Below are 18,799 nucleotides of genomic sequence, written 5' to 3'. Positions count from 1 at the left end.
CACAAACCTGCAATTCGATCTGAATTCAAATTCAATTTTATTCAGATTAAATACACTAATCCTTGGGTGTTGAGTTATGTGAGTCATTTAAATTCAGTACAAAATATTTATTTCATGCTGTCAAGGAAAAGTGACACTAGAGGAGAATCTTGGTGTTGGGGCCAGTCCACCTGCAGCTCCTCTGGCTAACCCTAACCAGGCTCTGGAACACCTGGGCAGGTGACGACATCATGTTCTGTTCAGCTCTGTGTTTAGATCAGAGGAGGAGAGCAGGGAGGCTCCTGGGTTGTCAGGGTTACTGGGTCTGGTGGTGAGTTGATGTTGGAATGGGAAGTTTTTTCCTCAAGCCTCCAGCTCAAAGTCAAAGTAATGTGGGTCGAAGTAGTGAATCCTTGTGTATCCATCCTCTCCCCCGCTGCTGTAACTGTAGACATTAACCAGGGACAGAGGGCAGAGAAAGAATCATGTGACGACTTGGTTTCATATCAAAGATGTGTTTTCTAGTTTCAGTTTGAAGCATCTGTCATCTCTTACCTTTTGCCATCAGGGTGGAAGGCTACACAGTTGATTGGCCCAAAGTGACCTTTGACCCTGCCAAACTCCTCCTCATAGGCCGCGTGGAAGAACCTAGAGGAAGAGTTGGGGGTGTCAGGTCAGAAGCTAACATCTCAGACCATGTACCAACATCTCCCCTCAGACAATGGCTAAACGAAGGCAACACGTACCTCGCTTCAAACTTGCCAATCCTGGTGGAGGTGGTGGTGACCTCCATCGCCTCCTGTCCTCCTCCCATCACCACCTGGAGACACACGGGGAGCAGGGGGGAGAAGCGTTAGCCAGTGACGAGTCCACCGAGAGAGAAAGGAGCATGCACAGGGGCCCTTACGTGGTCCATGATGGGCGAGATGGCAGCAGAGTTCACAGGTCTCTCAGTCTTGAAGGTCTTTATGTGATCCAGAGATGTGGAGTCAAACAGCTGTCAGGACACACACACACATTAAGACCCAGCAGCTGGTGGTCAGTAGGTAAATGACAGATAAGTGGTCAGTAGGTAAGTGTGGGCTGAGGCAAACCCTGCTGGCACCTTGGCATGGTTGTCCTTGGAGGCGGTGATGACCATGGTGAGGTCCACAGACGTCTGGATGTCGTTGATCTGCTTGGTGTGCTCCTTCACCTTCTTCAGGACTTCCCCCGACTTCATGCACACAGCAAGACTTTACACCACAACCTGAACAAGCTAACCATCTACACCACACCCTGAACAAGCTAACCTGTCCTGTCAGCCTTGTTAGTTCCCTGCTCTGGGGTGGCTGGCTGGCATACCTTGGCACTGAACTGGTTGATCTCTCCGCTCTCATGTCCTGCGATGACATACTCCCCCAGCGGTCCCCACACGGCGCTGGTGATCTTGGACTCGCTGCAGGGAACTGTCAGGTAGGGCTGGTTGTCCTCTACAGCACAGGAGGATAAGACACACGTCAGCCAGACAACAAGGAGCTTCTGAGGCCCACTCAGGAGCCCTGATCCACAGGACTGCCTACCTATCTGCTGGGGGTCTCTCAGGTCAAAGTAGTTGAGAAAGCACTGGTAGCCCATCTGCTTGTCTGTGGAGAACATGATGATGTTGCCGCTGAAGTCGAAGCCACACGTCCTGACAGCAGAGCTGGTCTGCAGCAGAGCCAGCTGCTTACCTGGGACACGAAGGGAGACGATTAACCTCTGCTCAACCAGGAGGGGCTCTGAAATAGAAAATATCCTGCCAGTGAGATTGAGATGTAAAGTATGCCAGTGACTGGGCTTGCCAGGGACAGAGAAAGAGAGCAGGGTGGGGGGGGGGGGTTAACATGGGGTGACGGGGAGCACTGCAGGTAATGACCAGACACCCAGTGGGTCTCTAGAACCTTCTGTGCCCTCACCAGTCTCACAGTCCCACAGTCGACAGCTGTTGTCTGCGGATCCAGTCAACACATTCTTTGTGTCCCCTGAGAGCACCGTTAAGGAAAAACAACACACACACTGTGTTCAAGAGACAGAACACAATCATTGATGTGGTTCGCTATGAGAAGGATACAGTCACAGTCGACGCACCACACAGCCCCCGTGTGGCCATTGTAAGTACCAAGTCTTTCCCCGTTCACCGAGTACCACACATTAGCAACCTGAACGTAAAATAACGAGAACAAGCACATAAACAAAGATCAATATTAATGTGAGTCTTGTAGAAGACATAACCCGCTTCCACGCCATTAAGGGTGTGTCAATCACCGATATCTGTTTCCCTATAAACCAATGTAAGATTAATTTGCACTTTACGTGAATGGTGCTTTATATGTATGTAACATAACCAGCATGACAGAGATCCTCTTCATGTACATGCGATAGTCATATTATCACGTCACTCACTGTGTCTTTGGCGACGGAGAAGAGCAGGTCTCCTTCGCGGTTATATTTGATCTGGGTGATGGACCTCTCGTGGCCCTGCAGTAAGATGGGTTTCTGAAAAGCACAATCGTCGTTATCTGAAAGGCCCAATGTGTACGCGTGTTACCAACATACATCCTACAGTATTCGTTCATATGTTCATAGTCAACTTATTAAAAATAATAGGGTACTAGGCTATAGTGGACCTACTGAACAAACCTATATTTGCATCACTTCCTTCACGCTAGGCTAGAGCTACATTAGCCAAGCTTAGCGACCCAGCTAACGTTAGCCAGCTGGAGCCGGATAGTTGGTTCAGTTACTTAGCAGTTCATTTATTTGTTGTTCTGACAGAGGAATGGATATTGGTGATACATCCCAACTAATAAACTTACCATTGTCGAAACTTGACCACTGCCAGTGTATCCTTTTTAATATTTTTCTCCCAAAACGAGAAAGGGTGTTCACTCGTGTTACGAGGCGCCGGAGTTTAGGAGGAAGAGAAAGATGTATTTCCTGTTTATAGCGATGACTCTGAAAACGAAGCACGCCCTCTGCTGGCAGAGTGAGCACAGCGCTTCCCTGCAACAATCCCCAGTCTAGGACGATAACAATGAATACGTTTGAACAAACAAGTAATTTCCAAATACATTTTCATCTAATAGTTTATTTAACAAGAAACAAGTTTACCGGGACAGAAAAAAAAGGCAAACAAAAACAAATTTGAGGACAGAATCTTTGGTTCCTGATCAATTTTGATAAATCTCTAAACCCATCAAGTATTTCAAGATAAAGACTGAGTCTGGCTTTCTGGGGAATAGTGAGAAAAGTTTAACATTTGTGGTCCTTGAAAACCTCTGCTGTTGATCCTGTACCACATACTAATACAGAAGTCAAATAGAATGTAAAGGAACATTGTCTACAACACTGGTTCTCAAGCCACTCAAAGGTCAAAGTGAGACAAGAACCAGGAGTGTTACTTTGAGACTGGTACAAGTGTAGACATCCATGACAGCATTAACAGAACTGAGGTCCAATCTCAGCTGGTCCTCATCCACTGAGACTGGTAGAGTAAGACCACCAAGAGGAAGAGGGGAGAGAGAAGAGAGAGCTCATCAACTGAGACTGGTACAGAGTGAGACCACTGAGAGGGAGGGGAGAGAGAAGAGAGAGCTCATCAACTGAGACTGGTACAGAGTGAGACCACCGAGAAGGAGACAGAGAGGGGGGGGGGGAGAAGGAGGGAGAGGTGGGGAGAGAGAGGGGTTGCATAGAAATATATTCAACATTTGATCACCTCACTTGATTCAAAACTTTACTAGCAGAACTGAGAGGCAATGCACGTCCACTCTCAGACACACAGATGGAATAGTGAATCTCCCCTGGGATGTGTCAGTGGTCAGCATACAGCCATCAGGGTTCCAAAGAACTCAGGATTTCAAAGAAAGCCAACATGGAAAGAAGAAGCTATGTGACGTGTGTAGAATCTAATCTAACATTTACAGAAAATCAGGAAACACCTAATTTGGTCACGGAAAACAAATGTTGATTTAAGAAAAATAGATTTATATATATATAGTGGTGTTATAGATTTATATATATATAGTGGTGTTTTTGTTAGATACTCAAGTGTTCAAATAACTCTTAGATATTATATGAAATAAATATATCCTGCAAAATCAGAAGCATTGTGCAACAAAACAACACTGTTGTGTCATGTAGAGCAGCACATATCATAAATGAACACAACTTTCACCCCCAAAACAGGGTTCACAAGCATCTAACCCTAACCCTTTGCAGCTGACAGGGTCTCAACATTATCAGTATTTATTCTAGTAATTTATCGATGGTCTAGCTGTGTGGTCAGTGGAGTTTGTAATGAAAACAAAGGAATAAAAGAAAGGAATGCATGAGTATGTCCTGCTTCAGAGGGAGCGGAGTACCAGCCCAGCGTGCTGTGGGAGGAGCTAGCCTGCTGTGGGAGGAGCTAGCCTGCTGTGGGAGGAGCTAGCCTGTTGTGGGAGGAGCTGCCTTCACCATGCTGAAACATACTCTAGGTGGTCAGACCCAGTCTGCAGTCTCCGGCAGGCTGGGAAGAGATCAGCAGGATACGGCCTCTTGGTACAGCAGAGGAGCTCAGCGTCTCCCACAGGAAGATACAGGAAGATACTAACCCTAACCCAGCCATGTTGGGGACACGTTCTAGCACGCAAGAGTACACGTATACGCATCCAGGATAATGTAGAACAGTTTAAAGAACAACGTGAGAAACCAAAAACACTCTAGAAGAACCTTCTGGAAGGCACAATCTTCCCATCAACATGATCATGAACCCTCCCAAGAGACCAGACAGAGGGGGAGGCAGTCAGTGCTAACGACAGGTGAAGGATCAGATGCCTGGAGTAACAGACGAGGCTAATCTGGTCCTGGATCAGTAATCAGCTCCAACGTCCTCCAGCTCTGGAGCCCTCAGACACACCGCAGCAGCAGTGACCTGCAGGTCGGCTGGTGGTCGGGGGAGCCTGTGAGCAGCACTCCCCAGCTGAGAGGCTTCACTCCTGGGCAGCGAGCGGCAGAGAGCAGGCCTGGCTCTCAGAGTCCAGCTCCGGACCACAGTGGCAGGCGTGAGGGCCTGGGGAGCTGGGGCCAGGGGCAGGAGGGCTGTCTGGGTGTGGGCAGGGCTCTAGGGAGTCTGCAGGTGGTGTTGGTGAGCCCGGGGCATCTGGGCTGGTCTCCTGGACCCTCTTGCTGAGCTGGTTGCGTTCCTGCTGCAGCGCCCTGCACAGCTTCTCCAGCTTCTGCACCTTCCCCTGGAGGCCGTCACACTCCCTGTCCCGCAGGGTCTTCTGCACACGCACACACACACACACACACACACACACACACACACACACACACACACACACACACACACACACACACACACACACACACACACACACACACACACACACACACACACACACACACACACACACACACACACACACACACACACACACACAGTTTCAAAATGTGTTTTTCCAACCTTTCAAAACTTGTTTTTGTAAAACCTTATTAGAAAATATTTAGTCAACATCTCAATTTTTTTTCCTTAAGTTGCAGTAGTGAGGCTTTTAGTAGCTGGTCTAACAGGCTGTACTCAGGTCGGATCTAACAGGCTGGTCTTAATTCAGATTTTTGTAACCTTAGGAGAAACCTTTTCCAAATGTTCTTTAAAAAATATTTTTCAGGCTGGTCTCAGGTCAGATCTAACAGGCTGGTCTCAGGTAAAGCTGCTCCTTCGGTGCAATACTGATCACGAGGATGCGTTAAAGTTCCACAGTAATTTTATGCCGTGCCTGGTGTGTGGTAGAGGTGTGTGGTGATGGTGTGTGGTAGTGCGTGGTAGAGGTGTGTGGGTGTGTGGTAGAGGTGTGTGGTAGTGCGTGGTAGAGGTGTGTGGTAGAGGTGTGTGGTAGAGGTGTGTGGTAGAGGTGTGTGGTAGAGGTGTGTGGTGATGGTGTGTGGTAGAGGTGTGTGGTAGTGCGTGGTAGAGGTGTGTGGTAGAGGTGTGTGGTAGAGGTGCGTGGTGTGTGGTGATGGTGTGTGGTAGAGGTGTGTGGTAGTGCGTGGTGATGGTGTGTGGTAGAGGTGTGTGGTAGTGCGTGGTAGAGGTGTGTGGTAGAGGTGTGTGGTAGTGCGTGGTAGAGGTGTGTGGTAGTGCGTGGTAGAGGTGTGTGGTAGAGGTGTGTGGTGGTGGTGTGTGGTGATGGTGTGTGGTAGAGGTGTGTGGTAATGCGTGGTAGAGGTGTGTGGTAGAGGTGTGTGGTGATGGTGTGTGGTAGAGGTGTGTGGTAGTGCGTGGTAGAGGTGTGTGGTAGAGGTGTGTGGTGGTGGTGTGTGGTAGAGGTGTGTGGTAGTGCGTGGTAGAGGTGTGTGGTAGAGGTGTGAGGTGGTGGTGTGTGGTAGTGCGTGGTAGAGGTGTGTGGTGGTGGTGTGTGGTAGAGGTGTGTGGTAGTGCGTGGTAGAGGTGTGTGGTAGAGGTGTGTGGTGTGTGGTAGAGGTGTGTGGTAGTGCGTGGTAGAGGTGTGTGGTAGAGGTGTGTGGTAGAGGTGTGTGGTAGAGGTGTGTGGTAGAGGTGTGTGGTGGTGGTGTGTGGTAGTGCGTGGTAGAGGTGTGTGGTAGAGGTGTGTGGTAGTGCGTGGTAGAGGTGTGTGGTAGAGGTGTGTGGTAGAGGTGTGTGGTGATGGTGTGTGGTAGAGGTGTGTGGTGGTGGTGTGTGGTAGAGGTGTGTGGTAGTGCGTGGTAGAGGTGTGTGGTAGAGGTGTGAGGTGGTGGTGTGTGGTAGTGCGTGGTAGAGGTGTGTGGTGGTGGTGTGTGGTGATGGTGTGTGGTAGAGGTGTGTGGTAGTGCGTGGTAGAGGTGTGTGGTAGAGGTGTGTGGTGGTGGTGTGTGGTAGAGGTGTGTGGTAGTGCGTGGTAGAGGTGTGTGGTAGAGGTGTGTGGTAGAGGTGTGTGGTAGTGCGTGGTAGAGGTGTGTGGTAGAGGTGTGTGGTAGAGGTGTGTGGTAGAGGTGTGTGGTGGTGGTGTGTGGTAGTGCGTGGTAGAGGTGTGTGGTAGAGGTGTGTGGTGGTGGTGTGTGGTAGTGCGTGGTAGAGGTGTGTGGTAGAGGTGTGTGGTGGTGGTGTGTGGTAGTGCGTGGTAGAGGTGTGTGGTAGAGGTGTGTGGTAGAGGTGTGTGGTAGTGCGTGGTAGAGGTGTGTGGTAGAGGTGTGTGGTGGTGGTGTGTGGTAGAGGTGTGTGGTAGAGGTGTGTGGTGGTGGTGTGTGGTAGTGCGTGGTAGAGGTGTGTGGTAGAGGTGTGTGGTGGTGGTGTGTGGTAGAGGTGTGTGGTAGAGGTGTGTGGTGGTGGTGTGTGGTAGTGCGTGGTAGAGGTGTGTGGTGGTGGTGTGTGGTAGAGGTGTGTGGTAGAGGTGTGTGGTGGTGGTGTGTGGTAGTGCGTGGTAGAGGTGTGTGGTAGAGGTGTGTGGTGGTGGTGTGTGGTAGTGCGTGGTAGAGGTGTGTGGTAGAGGTGTGTGGTAGTGGTGTGTACCTCCTCAGCCATATCCAGCAGAGCTTTGTTACTGCTCTCCCATCGGGAGCGATACATCACCGTCTCCTTCTCCAGCTTCTTGATCTTCTTGGTCATCTGGAGACACACAAACGTTAATGCGTGGACCCAATGGATGGACCAGTCTCTTATCTCCCACTCTCGCTCACCTTGTCCATCTCTTGCTTGAAGGTGGTGAAGACCTCGTTGCTCTTGGACAGGGTGCTCTGAAACTCCTCAAACTTCTCTGTGTACAACGACAGCTGGACCAGAACACCAGGAGACACCAGGGTGGTTAGAGGAAGACTAAGATCATCACAAACGTCTCTCTACTCTCTCACACACACACACCTGTTGTTTTAGGTGAACCTCCTGCTGTTTCATCAGCTCACACATCCTCTGGGACTCGACAGCCTCTTTCAGGAGCTGGAGGAGGAGAGGAGAGAGGTGAGGAGAGAGAGGTGAGGAGAGGAGAAAGAGGTGAGGAGAGAGAGGTGAGGAGAGGGAGGAGAGGTGAGGAGAGAGAGGTGAGGTGAGAGGTGAGGAGAGGGAGGAGAGGTGAGGAGAGAGAGGTGAAGTGAGGAGAGAGAGGTGAGGAGAGAGAGGTAAGGAGAGAGGTGAGAGGGAGGAGAGGTGAGGAGAGAGAGGTGAGGTGAGGAGAGAGAGGTGAGGAGAGAGAGGTGAGGAGAGAGAGGTAAGGAGAGAGGTGAGGAGAGGGAGGAGAGAGAGGTGAGGAGAGACAGGTGAGGAGAGACAGGTGAGGAGAGGGAGGAGAGAGAGGTGAGGAGAGACAGGTGAGGAGAGAGAGGAGAGGGGTGAGGAGAGGGAGGAGAGAGAGGTGAGGAGAGACAGGTGAGGAGGGGGAGGAGAGAGGTGAGGAGAGACAGGTGAGGAGAGACAGGTGAGGAGAGACAGGTGAGGAGAGAGGTGAGGAGGAAACAGTGCTGGCTTCAACCATCTCACATCTCTGGCAGTCTGACTGTGTTGGTTGAGCAGAGAGTGTGTTCAGTGTGAGTCTGTGTTCAGTGTGAGTCTGTGTTCAGTGTTCAGTGCGAGTCTGTGTTCAGTGCGAGTCTGTGTTCAGTGTGAGTCTGTGTTCAGTGTGAGTCTGTGTTCAGTGTTCAGTGTGAGTCTGTGTTCAGTGTTCAGTGTGAGTCTGTGTTCAGTGCGAGTCTGTGTTCAGTGTTCAGTGCGAGTCTGTGTTCAGTGTGAGTCTGTGTTCAGTGTGAGTCTGTGTTCAGTGTGAGTCTGTGTTCAGTGTGAGTCTGTGTTCAGTGTGAGTCTGTGTTCAGTCTAAGTGTGTATGTATTGAGCAGAGAGAGAGTTAAGGGTGTGTGCTTACGAATTCTTTCTCTCTGTGATGGCGTTCCTCAGACTCCCTCAACAGCTCCTGGGCCTGGTGCAGCTTAGCATCTACCAGCTGCTGCTGTAGGTCCTTATGCTTGAACACCTTGTCTATGTGCTGGGGGAGAGAGAGGTTACAAATTGTCTATATGCTGGGAGAGAGGAGGGGGAGAGAATGGGGGTTAGGGTTTGGGACACACATGCACAACAGCCACAGTTCCCACAAACGTACACACACGTTTACTTCTGACACACAGTCTGTCTCTCTCTGTCTCTCTCTATGTCTCTCTCTATGTCTCTCTCTATGTCTCTCTCTATGTCTCTCTCACCTCCTCCCTGAGCTCGTACTGCTGCAGAAGCTTCTTCAGCTTGTCGGCCAGCTGCCCGTTCTCTTGTCTCAGCGCAGCGTTCCTCTCGTTGTGCTGTTCCATCTGGGCCTGGATGTCGTTCAACGTCACCTGGAAGTGACACGTCACCTCCTTCCTCTTCTCCTCCTCCACCCGCGCACGCTGCACACCGTCCTCCTGGGGGCGGGACAAACAAGCGCAGAGGTTCAAATCCCACCTGTACTGTACACCTGGATGAAAGCGTCTGCTGAGTGTGTATTACAGCTCTATTAAATATAGAGTTCTGATGAGTAGATGTATCTCTGCTGTCTCAGCTGGCACTGTGGATAGGTGGTTGAGTTGTGGTTGAGTGGAGTCAGTTGGCTGAGCGGTGAGGGAATCGGGCTAGTAATCCGAAGGTCGCCAGTTCGATTCCCGGTCATGCCAACTGACGTTGTGTCCTTGGGCAAGGCACTTCACCCTACTTGCCTCTGGGGAATGTCCCTGTACTTACTGTAAGTCGCTCTGGATAAGAGCGTCTGCTAAATGACTAAATGTAAATGTAAATGGTTGAGAGGTGTCTGGTGTGGTTGTGGTCACCTTGAGCGTGCGGTTGTGTCTCTGCAGCTCTCGACAGAGACTCTCCAGCTTGCTACGGGCCAAGACGGCCTTGCTGTGCTCGCTCCTCAGAACGTCCTTCTCCTGAAGCAGCTGTTTCTGCTTGTTCTGCAGTGCACGCATCTGCTTCTGAGAGCCACGCTGTTCCTCCAGCTAACACACACACAAACAACAGAGGTGAGGTCTGCACTGCGTCGCTTGATGTGTGTGTAACATTGATCTCTGCATCAGCAAAGGATCCCTGACTTCCATAAGCTGGCGGTATGTCAACATGCACCCTAACAGCCGTGCTGGCTGAATGATGGCCCAGGCTGAACAGAGCAGTAGAAAGCACTCACCAGCTCAGCGTACTTCTTGCAGAGTCCGGCCAGCTTCTCCTCTGGGGTGCTCAGCGTGTTCAGGGTCTGCATCAGCAGGGTGATCTCTTTACCTTCACACACACAGGCAACACGACGGCTTATATTAAGAATATTCACACTGGAAAAAAATACTCAGACCTGAAACAATTACTATGAGAGGCTCCACACATCTCGGCTCCAATCCCAACAGCTAGAGAGGATAGAGTGGTGTGTTCCCTAAAGAGGTTAGCATTACCTAGAGAGGTTAGGGTTAGCATTACCTAGAGAGGTTAGGGTTAGCATTACCTAGAGAGGTTAGGGTTAGCATTACCTAGAGAGGTTAGGGTTAGCATTACCTAGAGAGGTTAGGGTTAGCATTAACTAGAGAGGTTAGGGTTAGCATTACCTAGAGAGGATAGGGTTAGAATTACCTAGAGGTTAGGGTTAGCATTACCTAGAGAGGATAGGGTTAGAATTACCTAGAGAGGTTAGGGTTAGCATTACCTAGAGCAGATAGGGTAAGCATTACCTAGAGAGGATAGTGTTAGCATTATCTAGAGAGGATAGGGTTAGCATTTGGTAGAGAGGATAGGGTTAGCGTTACCTAGTCCTTTCACTTTTTTTTTGTCCTGTATCTTCTTCTGCTCTTTCTCGGAACCGCCTCTTCCGCCTCCGTTCACTTTCACTTCCTCTGGCTTGCTGTCCTCCCTCTCATTGGCCAGGCCGTTGAGCTCAGGTCCGTGTGATTGGCCGTTGGGGATGGACGCTCCGTCCTCGCCGCTATCCTCCAAGCAGTAGGTGTTCAGGATGTCCTCCAGCTGCCGGCTCAGCTCATCAGCCACATCAGGAGCCAGGCTGGGGAGCGACGCGGCCTCCGCCACCCCCTCTGGCTCAGCTAGACGCGGGGACACAGTGACGGGTTAAGGCAAGCTAGTGACGTAACATGGAATAGTTCCAAGTTGTGTGTTATAAGCCTCGATAACCAGTACAGCACTGACTGTTAGAGTTACCTTCACTTTCGCCTCCGTCGCCCTGTGGAGGTGTGTCTGCAGGCGGGGTCTCTGTGTTTGCGAGGTTGGAAGTGTCTGTAACGGCTTTGACCATCTCGGGTCCCTCCGTCTCGCCGGCGCTAGGTAGCGCCTCGTCAGCTGACTGCGTGACGGACTCCTCGGTGTCCTGGTTCTTCATCTTTAGTCACCCACGGACTGAAATCAGTAGTATGAAACTATTGCATAAGTGTAACCATAAGAACCATCTCAAAACTATTCTTGATTAAACTTTTGTGTCCAAAAGTTACAATTTCTAGCTAGCTAGAAAGCCAACTCCATAGTCCCACCATCATTAGCAAGTTAGTTAGCTAGCAAGTTAGACTAGCTACATCATGGCAACTTAACGCATACGTAGCGTTACATTACGGCTTTTGTTGGCTAGCTAGCTACATACGACAGCAACGTTAGCTAGACAGTGCTAGTAGTGGTTGAATATTGGTAACAGTGGTCTCGATCATAGCTTTGATTGGTAACTTAGCTTCATGTCACACCATTCGACAGCACCCCCCGTCAATGCTAAGGTGAAACAAGTTTTTCAACAACAGCAGCTAACAAGTGCCAGTAAAAAGGAAGGAACTTGGGCTAACCATGTTAGCTTCTCCTGTACAGTACCTATTAGTGGTTAGCCTTTACGCTCAAGATAGCTAGCATTTATGCTGGCTGTCAGCTTGCCTTTTAGGCTGCATTGGAGTATCGCCTAAAGAAAATCGTCACATACCATTCACTCGTTATTCATAAATGTTATCATCTCTACGTCTGTACAGAAAACGAAATATCATAATTTACCTTTTTTGAACGGATTGAGCACTTGGTTCTTATGTATGTGATGTAGGGTTTTCCAACTGACTGTGTCAAGTAGTGTGACGCCAGCCGCAATAAGAAATCTTATTTCCGGTTCATTTCTAATAAAATAAAATTTAAGAGCTAGTCTTCTTTTTGGTTAATATAAATTATGCATTCTGAGGGTCTAGCTATAATTTTTATTTTTTATTTTAACTACTATAAGTTGTAAATGCTAAAACTACAACTTGCATTGCACCACAACATTAATGATTTGGCACAACTCAGCCTATGCTCTTATTCTGAAAGCAAATTTCACAAAACCGAAAAGCGAAGAAGAAGATCACGGATTCAAGTGACAAAACGGAAATGGTTTCGCCTTGAAATCCGGATGTGACGTGTGCACTCGATAGATTTAAACTTTTCGACGGTAAGAAGATGAACGTGTTGGACGCAATCAGAAGTAATCTTCTGTTTATGTTTAGCGTTTAACAGTTGTAATTCCTTTTGATAGTTTAGCTGTAAACAACGTATAGTTTCCAACAGATATCGAATTGCTGAACATTCGTATCGTTAATCGCGTAATCCAAACAAACTTCCGTTCTGATTGCAGAATGGAACTTCAAGCTGCCGCATGGATGCACAGAATCAACGTGATGAAGGTAGGTTTTCACATTTAACATAATGTTGCATTCGGTCAAATGTTATAGTAGTTCAATAGTTGTCTTTAAAAATAGTATTGTTAGAGAGTTTTTAAGCAGTTTTTATGTCGACGTGACAGAGTTTAGACCATGTGGAGACCGTACAGTAAAATGCAATGATCAATACGTCTTGAAAGATTCAACCAATTGTTTTTGGTTTCTCTTCCTTTAGAAACAAACTGCGCAACTCCTACTGCGACCGGGCGAAAAATTGCGAAATGGACGACTGACCTGAGAAGTGGTGTAGCTTCATGAGGTAGGCCCATACCTTTCAGCGTGTGTCGTGCAGGCCTGTTCAGCGAGGCCGAGCCTGCAGTGGCTCTGGTCTTTCCTGTAGTGTCTGCTAGAGAGACCTGGGGCCGTTTGAGGCCCTGCTGTGTATCTCCATGGCAGGGTTATAGGTAAACCCCAGACATTTAAACATTTATAACTGCTTCTCACATGGATCCTTACTCTGCATTCTATTTAGTATACCAGCTATTACTGAACACATTTTTTGTTGTGTAGCTGTAACCTGCTGTTGTGAGAAACCTCAACCATGATGAGTTACCTACCCAGGACTGGAACATCTCTCTAGGAAGTCATCTAAACAATGATGGTATGAACCTTCACTTGTTGTAAAGCCTATGTTCCCTGTTGCTATTACACCCAGAAGATTCATGTGGGTTTTCCATATACAGTGTGTTAGTGAATAAGTGTGTTGGTAAATGTGTTTGTGTGTTAGTGACACCGTATGTGTGTGTGTGTTAGACATGTGCAGGCCTGTTCAGCGAGGCCGAGCCTGCAGTGGCTCTGGTCTTTCCTGTAGTGTCTGCTAGAGAGACCTGGGGCCGTTTGAGGCCCTGCTGTGTATCTCCATGGCAGGGTTATAGGTAAACCCCAGACATTTAAACATTTATAATGTTTATAATTTTCACATGGATCCTTACTCTGCATTCTATTTAGTATACCAGCCATTACTGAATCTGTTTCTTGTTTAGATGAAGCTTACCAAGGATGCTAGCAAAAGGCCTGCAGTTCCTGATTGTGTGTGTGACAGGGGCTGTCATTGTCCTGGCTACATGTTCATCCTGGAGGTAGGTTCCTAGAACTGGACTGAGTCACACCAGATGCTATTCCAAGCATGGCTGCAGCCGTCAGTAGTGGGGTCAGATTTAGACGTGTGTGTTAGTGAATGTGCAGGGCTCAAAATTGCGACCATTTTGGTTGTATATTTTCCCAAAATTCGGTGCAACCTAAAAGTATTTGTGTGAGTGCAAATGCTCATTATGGTGCAACCTGTTTCAATTTCTTTGCAAAACTCTTGCTAATTAGCCAACTGCACAGTAGTATGTGCCTGTTGTGAGCTGGTAGTGACCCGTGTACCAGTCTATCCAACATTACATAACCAGTTAAACTTCATTTTCATGTTCGTAACTTTAATGCAGATTTTAGATTGACAGCTAATTTGAACCACTAATTTGAATCACTCCTCGTCACTGTGCTCCGTGGTCATGTGACAGGGAGCTAACTAGCGCTCAATGTGAAGAGACGAAAAGACCATTATGAACTTTTCAGTGGGTGCTCCAAAAATGTTACTGCTGCTCCTAAATTTTTACATTACACTTTTAAAACTGAGCCTTGTTGTGTTAGTGAACGTGTTATTAGACATGTGCAGGCCTGTTCAGCGAGGCCGAGCCTGCAGTGGCTCTGGTCTTTCCTGTAGTGTCTGCTAGAGAGACCTGGGGCCGTTTGAGGCCCTGCTGTGTATCTCCATGGCAGGGTTATAGGTAAACCCCAGACAGGTCACAGCTTGACCAACCCTGTATTAGACAGAATTATAAACATTGTTAAATGAGTGCCTTGTTTAAACTGAATGAAAGTGTCTTTTTTTTCAAGTGATTTTTTTTCTCTTGCACAGATCTCTTGCCTGGTCTGGGAATGACACCAGGAAGGAGTTCCAGGGAGTGAAACGATATTTCTACTCGTGGCAGAGCTTTCTTGTGGGTGTTGTGTGGTATTTTCTATATTGACTCCTTTTTGGAGACTAGCTGGTGCTGTTTGTGTATTACAACACCCACCATTTTGTACATTTCAAGAAATGATTCTGAAATAAATGACCAATGAAGTCCAAGTTCACTTCTTTATTGACTGACCTTTTGTATCAACCTTTGCTTTGTGTAACAACGCCCACAACATTGAACATGTTTATGTCCGTCATTTGTTTTGGTTAAATATATGTTGGATAATTGAGGCAAGCGCATCCTTTGTAGGGATGTCCATGCACATCTATACAACGAATAGGCCTACCCAGATAATGTTGCGGTGACTTGCATGCAGAGCCACGCGGTGGACTTAAAACCAAGTCTCTTTCACTTTCGATATTGACGAAATGCGTAGGATTATTGAAGCAGAAGTAAAGTAAAGGGTAGGCATTTAACCAGTGTTGCATTTCAATACAATAATCTGAAGTCTGGTTGTGTTTTAAATTGTAAGGTTATAGAACACGTACATTTACTCGTCGGTGTTGGGATACTAAGTTTAAGATTCTGTGAAGGAGTGAAAAGTATCGACTTCGTTGGCCTACAACTGAAAATGTACTTGTTTTATTTCAGTGTTTGTTGACCATGCTGCTTTTATTGTTCTATGCTATGGCAAATCTCTCCCAGAATATAGCTATGTGAGAATGAGTTTTCCGACGTTTGAATGTCCTCCCTCAGCGTTTGCTAATACCGGGGCGCCATGTCTGGAACATCTGTTGAGGTAACAGGAGTCCCAAACATCCTCTCTGATGACCGGATGGAAGATAAACTCACAATACACTTTCTTCGACCAAGAAACGGTGGTGGAGAGGTGACGAGGGTGCTTTTCCCGTCCTACATTCCAGGACAGGCATTTGTCATCTTCGAGGAAGCAGCAGGTAAGATTCAGTTATAATTTTTAGGTCAGATTTATTTACTAAACACATTTCAAGTTGTTGGATACAGGCTAAAACGTATAATATCCTAAATCTACAAATTAATGTAACTGATTGTAAGTTAACTGATATACTTTATACATCCTATGTATTTATATATAATCGATACATCTCTGTGGAATAAATTAACTGCAGTGGTTGGCCGTGTTCTGAAGCGTAGCCATGTACTGGAATTCGACAAACACTCATTTCCACTCAAAGTTAAGGCAGCCGACAGACCCGAGGTAGCCGCTATCTTCTTACCTAAATCCATATTGAATGTTGATTATTTAATTTTTTCAATTGGACCGGTAGAATTTTTTTAAATCTGTGTGATTGTGTGGCAGGTGGACCTGCCGGCGGAGGCTAGTCTGAACATGAGGTTGTTCAGCAGTGAGAGGGAGGTGCTGCGCCTCCTCAAGGCGCATGGTCTGCGTGTGACGGAGAAGCTCCAGAGTGAGGTGCGTGTTCAGGGCTCCTTCCTGGGGCTCAGAGACGTGAAGGCCCAGCTCCAGCTGCTGGTGAAGGACCCCCAGCCGCCCACGCCTTACCCCAGCATCAACGGCCATGAACAGTCTCTGGGTGCCATTGCCAAGTCCACCAACAGGGGGCGTGATGTCTCCTGCAGTCCCTCGGTGTTTAATAGCCCTGCAGCAGTGAATGGTGATCGGTCTCCGTTCTCGCCATCTCTCCCCTCCAGCCCTTCGTCAGAGTTCCTGTATGGCCAGCCCAGCCCACCAGGGTACGGAGCGAGGTCCTCTTCCAGAGACACCCCCTCCCCATGGCCACCCGCCTCCTTCATGACAGATCCAGATCTGCTCAGGTTTGCTCAGTCCTTCAAGCAGAAAGACATTGACTTGATCCTGAAGAACCACAAGGTGACGATGGATGTGAAGTGGAGTGAGGGTGCCGATGTCTCCAGCGTGGCTCTGCAGGGGAGGGGGTCCCAGGGTGCCATGGAGGAGCTGCAGGGGTTCCTGAACGTGCTCGCCCCAACCATCCGCACCCAACAAATACAGCTGGGGTCTCTTGATCACAACGTTCAAGTTGAAGTTGGTAAACAAATTCAGATGTATAAGGATGATTTTCATTCAGTGATGATCCGTCAGGTCGGAGACACGATTCGTCTGGTGGGGCCGTCCAGCGACAGTTATGAGCTGAAGCGAAGGATTCTAGGAGAGCTTGTAGACCTGCCCCCTTTACCGCTGAGAGGGAGACCCCAGAGCAGAGACCCCAGCAGCCGCAGGTCCTCCTCTCTGCCTCGACAGCTCCACAAGAGAGACTCCAGTTCCTCCGCACTGGCTCGACAGCTCCACAAGAGAGACTCCAGTTCCTCCGCACTGGCTCGAGATCAAGGTTCCTCGAGGGACCAGGGAGGTTCACGTTCTGCTGGTTCTGCTGGAGGGGTTCTGGAAGCGGGGAATGTCCCTGCCGCCAGGAGGAGCGGCCGGCAGAGGAGCTCTTCTGAGTCCCGGGAGAAGAAGAAGGAGCAGAAGGAGATGATGCGGCAGGACATGGCAGAGCCAGCGCCATCTAGTGGACCCATATCACCACGGATGAAAATGCAATCATTTTTTCAGAAGTTTCCTACTAGTAAAGAAGATATAAAGAAGGCAATTAGGAAAGGAAACAGTCCCAAGAAGAAGCCTTGAGGATTTATGGAAGTTGATGTTTGATTATTTGGGGGTGGTAACAGCTCAGCGGCAGATCAAGAGATCACAGGTTCAAATCCCCCTGCTGTAGTCGCTTTGGATAAAAGTATCTGCTACATAAATACATAATGAGCCCACAGCATCTGCTGGATGAAGACATGATATGCTGACTGCTTTGGGTTCAGGAGTGGAGGAGAATATGCACTAATGAGACCTGCTATACAATTGATGATTTTGCTATTAATGTGATAATATATTGAGACATGTAACATGATGAACTGCATCCTAAATTGTTTTAGAGTTGGTTAGCACCTCAGTTGGTTGACTTGATCAACATATTTTATAGAATGACTGTAAATTTGATTAAATACAATCAGTCAGTTTAGTTTTGATCTTTACACATATTACGCACAAGTTTTACCTCAATTGATCATCTGTAAGTCAAGCTGTCCATGACTTCAGTGCCTTTGTGTGTGTTTATACCAGGTTAATTGTAACGGCTGCTGTGAGTTTCTTTGGTTTGTTTATCAGAAGGTAATCTATACAAACTCTATGTACAGTATACTCAATAAACAAATCAACCATTGACTGATAAGACCATTTAAGAGGAAATCCTTTAAATAAAGTGTAACAGACAGGAAGTGCACTCAGTGCCTCAGATCTCACCCATGACACAGGAAGTGAGGCGTAGCCTGCAGTCTCCCAGAGGAAGCGATCATCCGAGATGAAGGTTAGGTGGGGTTTCAAGCAGCTGAGAGCGGTAAAAACATAACACATAGTAAAGTCAGGATGTGATGTCACACCTTCAGGCAAGCTCTTTCAAAGTACGATGGTGAGAATTTGATAGTGGCAGCCAACTAAGGTTCAATGGCTAAGCAGCGTGTTAATTGTGACGAAATGTGCTAGAAATATGAACCCATGTGTTTGTACTGCAAGCACTGGAGATGAAGGACATTGCTTCATATCAGTTCCCTTATTTTGCTCAGCTGGAAGGAAACTAAAGTTTTTGCTAATGCAGAAGTGCAAGGGAGTGATAGAAACAGGCTCAGTATCAAACACAACTATGTTTTATCAACACCTCCTAACTCCTGTTCATCATCCTGTGACTTGTAAGACCCTGTTCTGATTGAGACACCACCAGGGCGGGGTTACCTGTGCTGGCTACGCCTTGTTGTGAAACCCTGCTTGTCTTAGGGTTGCTCTCCAGCCAAGTTAAACACACTCCCCAGTATGCCAAAATGACAGTGGAGATGGGGAGGGAGAGAGAGGCAGGACTGGGGGCAGGGCTGTGAGACAGGAGGGAGAGAGAGACAGGCTGGACTGGGGGCAGGGCTGTGAGACAGGAGGGAGAGAGAGAGAGACAGGCTGGAATGGGGGCAGGGCTGTGAGACAGACAGGAGGGAGAGAGAGACAGGCTGGACTGGGGGCAGGGCTGTGAGACAGGAGGGAGAGAGAGACAGGCTGGACTGGGGGCAGGGCTGTGAGACAGGAGGGAGAGAGAGACAGGCTGGAATGGGGGCAGGGCTGTGAGACAGACAGGAGGGAGAGAGAGACAGGCTGGACTGGG

At 48.2% G+C, this 18,799-nt stretch overlaps 3 protein-coding genes, 1 long non-coding RNA gene and 3 other non-coding genes across 11 annotated transcripts; 5 read left to right on the top strand and 2 right to left on the bottom strand.

The window, feature by feature from the left end:
* Positions 1–20: 20 nt before the first annotated feature.
* eif3i (eukaryotic translation initiation factor 3, subunit I) lies at positions 21–2,949 on the bottom strand. The gene is made up of 11 exons (XM_062486920.1): positions 2,817–2,949; positions 2,404–2,496; positions 2,072–2,159; positions 1,917–1,982; positions 1,542–1,691; positions 1,324–1,451; positions 1,085–1,195; positions 887–976; positions 726–799; positions 535–627; positions 21–424 (listed from the first exon to the last, which is right to left on the bottom strand). Exons 1-11 carry the CDS (start codon positions 2,817–2,819, stop codon positions 343–345), a joined length of 978 nt encoding a protein of 325 aa, XP_062342904.1. The 5' UTR covers positions 2,820–2,949; the 3' UTR covers positions 21–342.
* A 119-nt stretch (positions 2,950–3,068) lies between these two features.
* Positions 3,069–12,028, bottom strand: txlna (taxilin alpha). 3 transcript variants are annotated; one of them, XM_062486597.1, is made up of 12 exons: positions 11,951–12,028; positions 11,126–11,320; positions 10,720–11,010; positions 10,116–10,207; positions 9,760–9,930; positions 9,163–9,357; positions 8,832–8,951; positions 7,841–7,915; positions 7,660–7,752; positions 7,493–7,588; positions 3,616–5,267; positions 3,069–3,540 (listed from the first exon to the last, which is right to left on the bottom strand). In XM_062486597.1, exons 2-11 carry the CDS (start codon positions 11,301–11,303, stop codon positions 4,974–4,976), a joined length of 1,605 nt encoding a protein of 534 aa, XP_062342581.1. In that variant the 5' UTR covers positions 11,304–11,320; positions 11,951–12,028; the 3' UTR covers positions 3,069–3,540; positions 3,616–4,973. The 3 variants fall into 3 exon arrangements, with proteins under 3 accessions (XP_062342581.1, XP_062342583.1, XP_062342582.1); XM_062486599.1 differs by having other exon boundaries at positions 3,616–5,264; XM_062486598.1 differs by lacking the exon at positions 11,951–12,028 and having other exon boundaries at positions 11,126–11,340.
* A 261-nt stretch (positions 12,029–12,289) lies between these two features.
* Positions 12,290–14,524, top strand: LOC134040618 (uncharacterized). Its single transcript, XR_009932897.1, has 6 exons — positions 12,290–12,407; positions 12,558–12,606; positions 12,818–12,901; positions 13,153–13,243; positions 13,626–13,898; positions 14,184–14,524. It is a non-coding gene; the product is annotated as an uncharacterized LOC134040618 (long non-coding RNA).
* LOC134007099 (small nucleolar RNA SNORA9) lies at positions 12,929–13,063 on the top strand. Its single transcript, XR_009928002.1, has one exon. It is a non-coding gene; the product is annotated as a small nucleolar RNA SNORA9 (small nucleolar RNA).
* On the top strand, positions 13,400–13,534 carry LOC134007098 (small nucleolar RNA SNORA9). Its single transcript, XR_009928001.1, has one exon. It is a non-coding gene; the product is annotated as a small nucleolar RNA SNORA9 (small nucleolar RNA).
* Positions 14,297–14,431, top strand: LOC134007101 (small nucleolar RNA SNORA9). Its single transcript, XR_009928004.1, has one exon. It is a non-coding gene; the product is annotated as a small nucleolar RNA SNORA9 (small nucleolar RNA).
* A 473-nt stretch (positions 14,525–14,997) lies between the features above and the next one.
* On the top strand, positions 14,998–17,813 carry si:dkey-154b15.1 (uncharacterized). 3 transcript variants are annotated; one of them, XM_062486601.1, is made up of 4 exons: positions 14,998–15,052; positions 15,345–15,544; positions 15,737–15,825; positions 15,928–17,813. In XM_062486601.1, the coding sequence occupies exons 2-4, from the start codon at positions 15,367–15,369 to the stop codon at positions 17,230–17,232; spliced, it is 1,572 nt and encodes a 523-aa protein (XP_062342585.1). In that variant the 5' UTR covers positions 14,998–15,052; positions 15,345–15,366; the 3' UTR covers positions 17,233–17,813. The 3 variants fall into 3 exon arrangements, with proteins under 3 accessions (XP_062342585.1, XP_062342586.1, XP_062342587.1); XM_062486602.1 differs by lacking the exon at positions 14,998–15,052 and adding an exon at positions 15,066–15,221; XM_062486603.1 differs by lacking the exons at positions 14,998–15,052; positions 15,737–15,825 and having other exon boundaries at positions 15,408–15,544.
* Positions 17,814–18,799: the final 986 nt, after the last annotated feature.

This window comes from Osmerus eperlanus, chromosome 20, assembly GCF_963692335.1.
Source record: "Osmerus eperlanus chromosome 20, fOsmEpe2.1, whole genome shotgun sequence".
Taxonomy (NCBI): Eukaryota; Metazoa; Chordata; class Actinopteri; order Osmeriformes; family Osmeridae; genus Osmerus; species Osmerus eperlanus.
Note: the sequence above shows the minus strand (reverse complement) of the source record. Positions and strands in the feature narration are given on the sequence as shown.